General features: G+C 38.5%; 1 protein-coding gene across 7 annotated transcripts in view; it reads right to left on the minus strand.

Annotated features, from left to right (window-relative positions):
- Nucleotides 1-13,009, minus strand: part of Il1rap (interleukin 1 receptor accessory protein) — a 136,790-nt gene that overhangs the window by 35,166 nt on the left and 88,615 nt on the right. For all 7 annotated transcript variants that reach the window (XR_015632610.1, XR_015632611.1, NM_001167840.2 and 4 more), the window contains 1 exon segment: nt 860-1,025. Coding sequence is in view for 5 of the 7 variants with exons in the window: in NM_001167840.2 (NP_001161312.1) it covers nt 860-1,025 (166 nt within the window). In the remaining 2 variants the exon portion in view is untranslated.

Genomic DNA, 13,009 nt, shown 5'->3' on the forward strand with positions numbered 1-13,009 from the left:
AAAGTGAACTCACGTCATTTGAAAGCTAGTTAAGAATGACTTTTATATTCCATTTGTGTCTGTCAACTTTTACATGTATAAATCAGTGACTAAGAACGCTCATTATTATCTTAGCAGATATAGATAAAACTATGTACTATAAGCAAATAAATTATAAATAACCGCTGTTGTGAATAAATGCCATATAATTCTATTCTCTTTTCCATGTGAATTAATTACCAACTCAAAAGTAGGCAAAGAAAAGTGGCTATAGAATTGGTTAGTTTTGATTTTATATGTAATGTGTTTAAAGCTTATAATTTTATTTTTTTTCTTTTCTTTGTTTAATTTTGGTAATTTATTTAGAATCTGATAGCAGACTTACAGGAAGAAAAAGTTATGACCAGAGCTTGGGATTTAGAATCTTTCCCCTAACTCTTTTAGTGCCTCTAAGTGGTGTTCCCATCTAATAAAAGACGGGGTATAGAGAAATAGGGCCAAACACACTTCAACATACACAAACCTGTTTAAAAATAATCCACCATCTCCTCTCTTTCTCCCTCCGTCTTGCTATGCAGCTAAGACTGAGCCATGGCTCAAAGTCATGTGACTAACTGATGGCCCTGGTAGAACATGGACAGTTGTGTTCTCATTCCCTAGCGTGTTCCTCGTTCATTCCTGTGTGCAGTAAGTTAACTACAGGTTACTGAACGCTGACTGTGCACATGGACCTGCTCGCGGGCTTTGGGGATAGTGTGCGAATAAGTTCTGTATCTTTTCTTAAATAGAGCTTTCATAATTGCGTATAACAAACCACTCAGAGCCAGAACAAACCCAGTGTCCTTGTGTCACACCCTTGGGAATGACAATCCATGCTTACCTACCACCTTTACAGTCATAGTCCTGGTGAGGTGAAAGAGCCGTCCGTTTTCCAGATACGTCACCACACATGTGTAATTTCCGTTATTTGATACCAAGGGGATGAAAAAACTCAAGTTCATGCCCTTGGGTTGAACATTATGAAAATTCACTATTTCAGTACAACCCTGGGGGGAAAAAGTGGTTCACTGTTTAGATACGTCTGCACGCACAACACAGGAAAAGGAGGCTGTTACATCTTAAATTTCCACAGAGCATCCTAAAATCCAGGCTATACGTTATACAAAAGTAGTGAGTTAATCTGGACAGTATTGCTTTGTTTCCTTGTTTTCAAAGTAACTTTTATGTACAGAAGTTAAAATTCTAATTCAAGATATGACCTCAAGGGGCTGGGGATTTAGCTCAGTGGTAGAGCACTTACCTAGGAAGCGCAAGGCCCTGGGTTCGGTCCCCAGCTCCGAAAAAAAGAACCAAAAAAAAAAAAAAAAAGATATGACCTCAAAATCAAGCTTCCCTGGCCTTAGGTTCAGCTTTCAAATTCTCGCAATCTCTTTTCATAAGGAAACACGGTTAAGGTTTTGCAACAGTGACCAAGAACACAGGAACGACTGCAAGCCATGACTTAAGAAGTCTTTTCTGTAGCTCCTCTCTGACTTGGTTAATTTGGGAATCTGGCTACTTTGGGACACCTCCCATCAGTTTTGACATCTAATTTTGGTATTCTTGGTCATTCTACAGAATTTCTCTATTTCTCACTTTCAAACAACATTTTGTGTTCTTCTCTTTCTTTATTGCATTTTTTTCTCAAAAAGGAATTTATTACAAGCCACTTTTAATCTGTCATCCCAAAATGTATGAGCCTTATAAACACTCAAGAAAACATTTCTGCTTCTAACTCATATTTCCATATGAAGCAGCTGATGTTTAAAATATAAAACTTGACTATCTCATGCAAAACAAACACCACAGTCCTGTTTTATAGCTTCTGGGTATGCAGATTTATTTTAACAAAAAGCCAATATATCATATGTAACAAAATATACTTTAAACACTTACTTTTCAAATTTGTTTGGTTTTCCTTTTAAAAATTAATAATTTGTAAATAACAAATATATTACATTATTTTTAAGGACATGAAGTCTTTACATTTCAGGGCTTCTATTGATGACTTGTTTTTTCATTTTCTTATATTTCACATATTAGCATTAATGCCCTGGATGTTTATTTTATTTTAACTTCAATTCCTGGAAGGTACATTTTGAAAGATGACATTTACCCTAAGAAACATATTTTGTAAGACTTTGTCACAGGAAATACAGTTTTGCTTCATGGAGATCAAAGGGAAATGATACTGCCTCAAGTAAGACGTTTTCTCAATCAGTTTCTCATGCTGGGTAAGCAGCCTGTCTGGAGATTTGGCATATCAGCACCACAAGGTTACCACAAAGCAGGAAGTCATAAAGGCCGACACCTTATAATCAATTCATGTCAGACGTGGTTTTGGCTGAGTTTAATACGTCTCTAGGACTCTATTTGACTGGGCGGCACATTTCATTAGAACAGCAGCGAGATAGCATTCCTTCATTGGTTGTTTTAGCTGTTCTTAAATCCCCGTGAAGCGAGCAGATCAGGCTGAATGTGCCCCAGTTTTGCTGATAGAAATAGAAATAAGGTAGATAAAGAGGCATACACGACTACACAGGGCAAGGCAAAAACTCTTTCCTAAACTCTACAATTAAGGTTTCTTGCTGCACTCAGAATTAAAGATGACAAATTCACTCAAGAGCTGGGGCTATAAAAATGACGGCAGGACTTGTGTTTGACATGCACTGGATTGTCGCATCGAATTCTAGTCCCAAACTTACAAAGTCAATAATGTTCTTACCCTATTTTATGAAGGAGGAAGCAAGGACCTGTAAAAGTTAAGGGACTGATGATGTCTTACAACTTGGGAATTTGAACTTAGATCTATTTGTTTCAATTGTGAATCAAGGTATATTTGTCTCAAAGCTTTTGCTTTTAATCTCACATGACTCCACGTCCTCATCTCACGTTGTGGCCCTGCCTCTGTCTCATATTTCTGTACCTATGACTTACCTGTGCAATCAGGTTATACTCCTACATCTGAGACATACCCTACATCTATGCCATACATCTGCAACTATGCTCTACCTATCTCTGTGCCATATTCTGCCCTGTTTCCATGCCATACCTCTGCCTATATGCCATACCCTGTATCCATGCCATACCCTGCATCTATGCCACATTTCGTATCCATGCTCTACCCTGCATATATGCTATACCCATATATGCTTCTGTGCTATACCTCTGCACCATGCTCTACCCATTTCTGTGTTATATTCTGCATCTATATCATACTCCTGCACCTATGCTATACCTCGGCACCTACGCCCTACCCATCTCTGTGCCATAGTCTGTATGTGTGCCATATCTTTGCATCTATGCCATACTCTGTATCTGTGGCATACCTTCTGTCTATGACATATCCTGTGTGTAAGCCATGCCTTTCAACTATACTACACCCTTGCATCTATGCCATTGCCTTGTGTATGTGTCATGCCCTGCATCTATGCCACATTCAAAGCAAACCCAGTGTGAACAGTGTGATGTTCCTAGTCTGTATAGTTAGAGCCAAACTGAAAAGCATATTCTTCAGCACAAAGGAGCGGATATTTTTACTTAATTTGACGAAAGTATCTTTGAGAATATAATGAAGTCTGCTTCAAGGCTGTTAGGCCTATAGTATTTATGAAGGGAAAGAGAGGAAGTGTGTTTCATTCTAAATTTCTGCATGTGCAGTGTGATATACTGGCACATGGCTGGATTACAAATACATAGTAATTTTAGCCTGTTGTGTTGAGTTGAATCTTTTTTTATACAAATAAGCCAACTATAGACTCTTCAGTATGCGTCCCAAAGATAGTTTTCTTTTATAGAAAATAGACTATTCCTGAATTAAGCTCTACGAAGGTTTCAGAGATGCTTGTTTAGAATTCTGAAGAAAACTGACAGGAACAAACATTTGGATACTCAAAGAACAGAAAATGGGTTTTCAAAAACAAGAAACTACTTAGCACTGAGTGAATGTTTTTTCAGTGGAGCACACACCACTGCGTGGCTAGCAAGCAGTCCTTCTACCTGGCCCATTAGTTCCTCATTCTGAATTCAAAAGAAAGAAGTTAAAGAGAAGAGCAACTGTCAACCGCATAATGGTTGTTATGGCAACCAACCACAACATGCAAGTAATAACTACAAGAAATGACTCTGGGATCCTGGAGAGGAAATATGTATCCAAGGAAGTGAAGGCTGTGGGTAGGATGATGTCACAATGAAGAAAAGAGTAACATCTGTTAGAGACACCTATTCCACAAAAGGAACCAAAGGCAGATATGACTGGAAAAAGGCATTCTGTATTTGTTGGCTTTGTTTTTTTATAGATGTTCAGCCTATAAGACAGTGGGGAAAAATTCTTACTAGAGAAAGAAGATTTGTGTTACATTGCAAATCCATAGATTTACTGGAGAAAAAAATAATTCTACCACTTGGGTCAAATTTTAAGTAAGCATTGTTAAATATTAAATATTTGCCACGAGATGGATTTTGGTCAGGATCACTCCTTTGAATGTCCTAGCAGAGTGGCCCTGAGACACATGTTAAGGGGCTTTTATGAACAAAAATCTCATAGGCTACTATCTAGGCCACTGTACTTTCCTATGAGGCCTTACTTTCTAAGAACGACCATGCCCAGCATTTCAGAGTTACCTGTTCTTTGGGCCAGTGGATCTTACAGGATAATTTAATGATATGGAAAATATTGACAATAATTAGGGGAAAATTAAGACACATGCAGAGCACCCAGAGCTGGCAGAAAAGTGACAAACTCTCCTGCATTCTCAGAGTATTTTTTCTACTTGTTACTATTTACATTGCTGTATCATGTCAATTTCCCTACAATGCTCACATTTTTCTGGGTAGTTAACTCCAGTTGGGCCAGTGAGAGGTGGATGAGCACTATGTCTATATGGCCTGAGATTGGACCAATCTTTAGCATATTGAGTTTTGCTTACTTATGTTACAAGATCAAACATATGTATGAAATCATCACAGATATGTGGCATAGAGTTGAGAGCTCAAAGAGTATGTGTGGCGGTGTGTATGTGGACTATTATTACATATGGCATAGCTATTCCAGGATATATTGGGAAATGGGAATCAAAGTAAAAAGAAGCTTAAGTAGTCATGTCTGAATAGTTACAGATAGCTGTGGACACAATGAATCCATGAAAATCCTGGCATAACATAGCTGTACTTTGTTGATTCTGTAAAGACTTTCATAGGCCAGTCATTTCCAATAAAGAGAACTCAGTCTTTCAATGTTTATAAATATTTACAATGTCCCTTCTATGTTGTGCCAGGCAAAGTTAAGAGCTAGATACATAATAATAAAAAATGAGATGGCATACATTTTCATGAAGTTTTACAATCCAGTCTAAATCTATTATTCAATCAATTCTTAAGTGCAATGTGGATTGGGCCAGTCTTGTGTGGTAAGATTGATGTTCAAGAGAAAGAAAAAGAGAAACAGAGCTCAGACTTAGCACAGAAGAGAGACATAATCACTAAAGAGAGAATGATGAGTTATAAATTAGGTTTCCTCAAAGTACACAGTGGATGATTCATTTGACCTGATTTTAGCTTCAAGGTTTCAAAGATATCAATTTAATTTGGTTTTCAGTTTAAGCAATGAATTTTGGGTCAACAGGAGCCCCAAAACTATATGCAAAATGCTGTGAATTCTTGCACAGAACTCTTAAGTGGGCCGTTTTCAAAATATGAACATCCTAACTTCATACCAAAGGTTAAAAATCCCTACATGCATGTTATTGAGAAAGCTAAGAGGTAAAAAACCATCCTAACTAATTATTCCATCTTCCTGTAAGACTAAGTCTGTCACACAGACACTTCCTAAAAGTATATGCCATGCCTAATGACTTCTGGGCATGGCAGTTTTTACAAATGTCCTTTCCTGAAGTTTTGTCTTAGGTAGGGATTTTATTGCTGTCTTAAAACATCATGACTGTAAAAAACTTGAGGAAGGAAAGAGTTTATTTCAGCTTTCAACTCTCAAGCCACATACCATTGCTGAAGGAAGTCAGGGCACAGACCTGGAGGGAGGAGCTGATGCAGAGGCCATGGAGGAGTGCTACTCACTGTCTTGCTCACCCTGCATTCTTACACAACACCAAACCACCTGCTCAGGAATCCTGCTCGCCTTGAGTTAAGCAATCCCACATCAATTATCAATCAAGGGCATCCTTTACAGGCTCCCTGCAGGTCAATCTTGTGTGGGCATTTTCTTTTTTTTTATTTGATATTTTATTTATTTACATTTCGAATGTTATCCTCTTTCCTGGCTTCCCCTCTACAAACCTCCCATCCTTTTCCCCCTTCCCCTTGCTTCTATGATGGTGCTCTCCCCAATCCCACTCTCACCTCACCACCCTTGCATTCCCCTACACTGGGGCAGCAAGCTTTCACAGGACCAAGGCCCTTTCCTCCCACTGATGCCGTACAAGGCCATCCTCTGCTACATATGCAACTGGAGCCATGGGTCCCTCTGTGTGTACTCTTTGGTTGGTGGTTTAGTTCCTGGGAGCTCTGGGGGATCTGATTGGTTGATATTGTTGTTCTTCCTATGGGGTTGCAAACCCCTTCAGCTCCTTCAGTCCTTTCCCTGGCTGCTCCACTGGGGTCCCCGTGCTCAGTCCGATGGTTGGCTGCAAGCAACCACATCTGTATTTGTCAGGTTCTATTTTCTTAATTAAGGGTCTTTCTCCTCACACACTCTAGTCCATGTCAAGTTGATATAAAAACCAGCACAGGGTAATTTAACAGAAGTAAAAGACAATAATTTAAATATTTTCTGAGAAACATTACCAAATAGTATCTGACAAGCAGTGGCTTATTTTATATTGGATTTGTGAGGAGTTTGGGGAAAGGAACATATTGCATGGAAAAAAAATGTTTTTCAATTAAAAGAATTGAAATGGAGGTACTATGCCAAACTTAATCAGAGTGGGCATGAAGACATTCAGCTTTCTGAATCTTACTGATGTCTAACCAGCTACATGGCAGTTACCATAACTCAAACATAGAAAACTCTCAATAATGATCCCCCATCTCAGGGAAAAAGGAAAACTGACCTTGCTTTCCCATGACTCAGCAACATGAAAATTGAAATTCCCAACCATAATAATTTAATGGGAGGGGGAGATTATTCAGCTATACGAAAGGTATAAAGGCATGAAAACACAAGTCTATAATTAAATCCAATAAAATAACAACAAAAACAATAATAATATAGCACACTTATCTCTGATTTTAGCATATGCTTTGGTGGCATCTATGCAACTAAACCAACATTTTCTCACTTCCATCCATACTGCCTTCTGGAAGTTCTCTGATCAGCTAGCTATTTGGAATTCAGTAAATGACTTAGAAAGCCTACTGTGCTTGCCAGATGAGGAGTTACAAAGGCTGCCTCAATGACAAATGTTTACTGAACCGTTCGTGTCAGGACTGAGTTAGAGAGGCCCTACAGTAAAGAAAACAGGATGACAGATGAAGAAGGACGTGGAGAGGAACTGTCAGTTTTGATCCCTTTCCTGCACACCTCAGAAATGGAGACACCTGGTGTTCTATTCTTCTAATAGCAGAATTCTTCTATTCTTCTTGAATTACTTTTCATGTCCCCATCCAGAGTTTGCTATGTCCCACCATCCAGTTCACAAACCAATATGTGTTTCAACATTGTCTTTTTCTTTATGATTCCCTGAGATCTATAAGGAACTAGACTCTCCTCTCTATACCAGTCTTAGACAGAAAAGATTTTAGAATCACACAGAACTGGCATGGAGTCCCAGGCATATCCATATACAGTGTGGACTTTTGAAGAAATTCAGAATTTAATGCTAAAGTATGGCCTTCTGACACACAAGGTTGAATCTTGGCTTCTAGCCCAGTGGAATTTTAACATAAATATATCCCACAAAACCTCACCTGTTAACACTTGGTTGCCAGGTGATGGGCTAGGAACAGTTGACTGGCTCACAAGAACTCTAACTTTATCAATGGACAAATTTATTGATGAATTCCTTAGGAGCAAGTTCATGTTGAAGTAAGTTAGCATGCATTTCAAGACTATTTTTTCCCAATCTCTTCCTGTGTGTCCCTCTACTACCTCAGTGACATATTAAACACCTCTCCTCTGTCCTGTCTTTTAACCATGCTGTCTTATCCTTGTCACACACTTAAGTAATGAAGTTCTTGAATCATTAATTCAAACCATAGAAACTATGAGTTGACATTAAAACCTTGCTCCTTTAAGTTGCCTATTTGAGGAATTCTATAACAATCTCAGAAATGTTGACTAATCTAGTTCTTAACTACAAAATACAAAATACAAGAAATAGGACATCATACTCCCTAAGAGCTTTGGGAGAAAAAAGTACAGGCTCTTTGGAACAGACCCTGTATTCTGAGCCTTCATTTCCTCCCTATTAAAGACAGTGTCTACCTTTTGGAGTTCTGATGGGCACTGAACATGGTAACACAGTACTTAGCGTACAGATAGCATTACTGAAGGGGAGGCTATTCATTTCCCCTTTCAGTTGGACATTCTTCAACTTGCAGGTGTTAGGAAAGCAAGTTAGTGAAACGGATTATAATTATGTAACGTCTAAGCCTCAAAGATGTATTTCTACACAAAGATGCACTACCACAGAAGACAGTTTTTTTCTAAAATCAAGTTGTAAGGTTCTACTGAGACATGAATTTCTGTAGATGTTTGAGAATGGCTGTAGATAGTACAGAAAACAAAAACATCAGGATTCCCATTGAACAATAGGAGTATGAACCCTTCCCAAACCTCAGTCTTGTTGCCAACATAGCAGAATTCTTGAGATCAAAGATGCCAGTCACTTAGCACAGGCAGAGAAATGAAAAACCAAAACCAGAACAATGTAACACACATTAGCAGAAGTGTTGTCATAACCATTCAATAGAAAGGATGGCTGTGGTCTAGTTGCCGTTTGTCTTTGAAAACGGGTAGTTTGCACTGTGTGTGTGTGTGTGTGTGTGTGTGTGTGTGTGTGTGTGTGTTTACATGTGTGTTTTGTGTGTATGTGTATGCTCGTATGTGTTTGTAGGTATGCATATTTGTGTGTATATGTGTGTATATATTTTATGTGTGTGTACACATATTCTTGTACATGTGTATTATATGGGGTATACTTGCCTATATGCCACTCCTTATTTCTTGAAACATGCTTGCACTGAATGTACAGCCCACATTTTACCTAGACTGCTTACCCTGAAGGATACCAAGTCTCCAGTCCCCAAGTTTACAGATGTACATAACACATCTTGTTGTTGGGGATCCAACTTAAGCCCCTACATTTGTACAGCTTTACCCACTTAGACATCTCCCTCGACCCACGTTCATCTTTAGAGCCATGTACAGAGTGTGCAGAGTCTGCCTCGGCAATCACAGAGGTGACTTTTTCCTCAACACCTAGGCTATGCCTTCACTCACTGCATACAGACTCTTTGGAGACTGATTAAGCCCCTTCTCAGTGTGTTTCATCTTCTGAACGATTCAAATGTCACAGAGATGCCTCTTTCCCTCCATGCACAGTGTGACCATTAAGTTTCAGATCCTTTTCTGTATAGCCACTGTCTGCTTATCTGTCTGCCACCCTGCTGTCTTAGACATCCCTAGCTGTTTGTGACAGTTACTACATCCACCACTGACTCCTCCAGTTTCCTCCTCTACTCATACCTTCCTTCACCATTCATGAAGATAGGAAATCCAAAAATTTGAATAATTTGAAATGATATATCCCAAAGTCAACTGGCCTCATAGGAAGAAACTCTGCTTATTAAAATCAGAGCAATTTTTCTTTGCCACTTTGTGGGACTCAACATTACACCTAAAAAATATTTAATCTTATTTTACATGTGTGTTTGCCTACATGTGGTCTATGTCTGCGTGGTATCTGTTCTGAATTGTGTTTTCCTTTTGAGATTTCACTGAACTGAGAATATATCTCATTTATAACATTAAACCAAGTTCTGTGCATACTCCAGTGAATCCATCTATGTTTAGCTGATGTGTACGTATGTGAATAGAAGACGACGACAAAGAATTTAGTAAAAAGTGACATTAAAGCAGGCATGAACAAATAAGTAAGGATCTACACGGATGAACTAAAAGAACAATTCAAGACAGTAGATTCTGATGTTCTGAGAGAGATTCCTAGGCAGAGGCCATGTGTGGGAATAGGAGAAGATATGGTAGATAGGAAAAGAATTAGAGTAGGAGGCAGGTAAGAGGATAGTTCCCCAAGAACCACAGGGAAGGTTTACTTATTGACGTGAACCTGTTAAAATTACCTCACTAATAATTTCATTTGTAAAGACTTCTGTGAGTATCCTTAAACTAATCCCTCTCTGCAACATATGTAAGTTCCCATTGCCCGACTTAAAAATAATAATTCGTTGATATCACCTGCATCCCACACTGAGAATATTCTGTTTTTTATTGTTCTGTTTTATAAATTATGTGAAACAATATTTAGCAAAGGCATGTAAGTCTCTTCCTCTCTCTTCCTCCTAATTTCCTCTTCCCCAGCACTCTCTTCACCTCCCCTCTTCTTTCTCTTCTCCCTTACTCAAACACTCCATTTCTCATTTTTCTCCTAGTTATTTTAGCACAAAACAAAACATAGGCATACCCAGGTATTACCATATGGATTAGCTACTTAGTTGTTTCAGAGTCTATATTATTGTAAGCAGAAGCAAGGTCAGGACTATACTACTGTGACCTCCCCATATTAGTCTTCCACACCGCTCTTGTCAATCTCAGCCCCTTTACTATTCCCCCTTCAAATAGACACTATTTAAACTCTCCAAAAATTGCCTTATTATTAGTTATAATTTTATCATACCTGTGTAGGTCTATCCTTAGATATGTAGATTCATTCTTTTTTTAAAAGGCTTTATGTGTATCCTTGAATTCTGTACTTGCCCCTTGTACAACAGGAGAACCCTGCATGAGGACTATAAACTCATATATTTTCCTTTTTGCTCAATTCATACTCATGCTGTAGTTCCAGGCCTTCCTATGCTCTCTGTATTTTTAGACAGCAGTGATCTGCCTCAGGTTCATCCCATTTGCAATACCATAGGTAGCACCGCTCTCTGATCAGAAGGAAGACTGCTACTGTGGATCAGATGGTGATGCTGCTGGTAATGGATGCTTTATGCTTGGACTTACCAACTGGATCTTGCAGAAAGGTATTTCAAAGCTACTATGATTATTTAATTTATTGGTAGAAATACTTCTATTAAACATATTTATCTGCTCTAGTTTGTAAACCCATGACATATTATTACCTTTAGGAAGAGAATACTTCTCATTATTCTTCATTTATGAATTTTCAAGAACTTATTTTGATTTCCCCAGATAACTAGTTAAAATGTGAAACTATCATTAAGTACTGTGTTGGACAAAAGTCACTAAAAGTTTTGCCATTGTTATATTTCAGTTTGTCTATCTCTAGGTAACAGGGGGCTTTTTACAGTTTATTACTAGGTCATTTCATTAACAATTGATCAAGAAAGAAAATTTAAACAGGTTAATAGTAGTTGTGCATTTGTCTATCTGCCCCTCGATTTCTGGCAATTTCTAAGAACTTCACGTATTTTGAAACTTTATTTAATAATGAAGAAATACTCTTGCTGCTGCCTGTCTTCCTGGTGAAGTGATCTTTTCCCTATTGTGAACGGTCCATGTTCTCTCTGTAGTACTCACTGATTTAAAATCTCCTTTCTCATGTACTTATATGGCCATGCCAGCCTTCCTGTCACTTTTTTCTCTTTATTTTTAAATTTCCTTCTTTTAATTCCTAACAATCGTCAGCTGCTATGCATTGCCTAAGCATGGGTACAGGTGTACATGTGTGTTTATGTGCAAGTGTGTGAATATGATTGTGTGCACTTCTATTTGGGCATGTGTGTAAATGTGTGTACATATGCCTTGGTGTGTGCCTGTATGTCTGTATCTGTGTGTGTGCTTACAAGTGTATGTGGCTATGCGTGTCTGTGGGTACACATGTATGTGTGCATACATGTGTGTAATTGTGCTTTTCTGTGTACATCTGGTGTGTATATGCTTGTCCATGTGCCTGTGCATATGTGTGTATGCTATATGTGTATGTATATGTGTATATATGGTATGTACATGGGAACATATGCTACGGTGTGGGGATATGCTTGTGTGTGTGCATATATGTACATGTGTATGTGTGCTTCTTAGTGTACATATGGTGTGTATATGCTTGTGTGTAAACATATATGTATTTCTCTATGTGTGTATGTGTGTGTGTGTGAGTGTGTGTGTGTGAGTCTGTGTGTATGTGTGTGTGAGTGTGTGTGTGTGTGTGAGTGTGTGTGTGTGAGTGTGTGTGTGTGCATGCTGCTATTTTCCCTTTTATGTTGGCTTCATTTCTAAAGTGATTTTCTTCACTTTACATTTTCAATAAGTGATGTAACTTTAGGGCATTTGAATTCTATTCGTACATCGTGTTTATTCACATATCTTATTTTTCCTGATGTAGGCCTATTTTTAAAGAATCACCAATAGTATAGCCTTCTGGCAAACGTTCTTTACTGGAAAAATATTGTTTTATGTGTCCATTTCATAAAACTTACATGGCCCTTAAATTTCTTATTTCTCAACTTTTATGTAAAAATAGCCTTTTTTGGACTTTAGAATATGGCTGCATTTTCACATTAACAGAGAATCTTCCAAATGCCTCCCTCCCGAGTTGTTCCCACTTTTTCCTTCCCCCATGTCAAGTCCATTTTCTTTCTTTCCTTATCCTTCTCTAATCCAACTGGCTTTTATGCTTTGCCCACAAGCCGGGCCTTAAACTTCGAGGTCTCAGGCATGGCAGGCAGGTGTCGTTCTAGCCCTGCAGCTTCTCCTTGCTCTGGCTAGCATTTCTGAGACACACAAGAGTGAAACCAATCCAGCCCAGCAGAACTTCTTGCTAAAGGACCTGTGACT

The sequence above is a fragment of the Rattus norvegicus genome, chromosome 11 (genome assembly GCF_021556685.1).
Source record: "Rattus norvegicus strain SHRSP/BbbUtx chromosome 11, alternate assembly SHRSP_T2T, whole genome shotgun sequence".
Taxonomy (NCBI): Eukaryota; Metazoa; Chordata; class Mammalia; order Rodentia; family Muridae; genus Rattus; species Rattus norvegicus.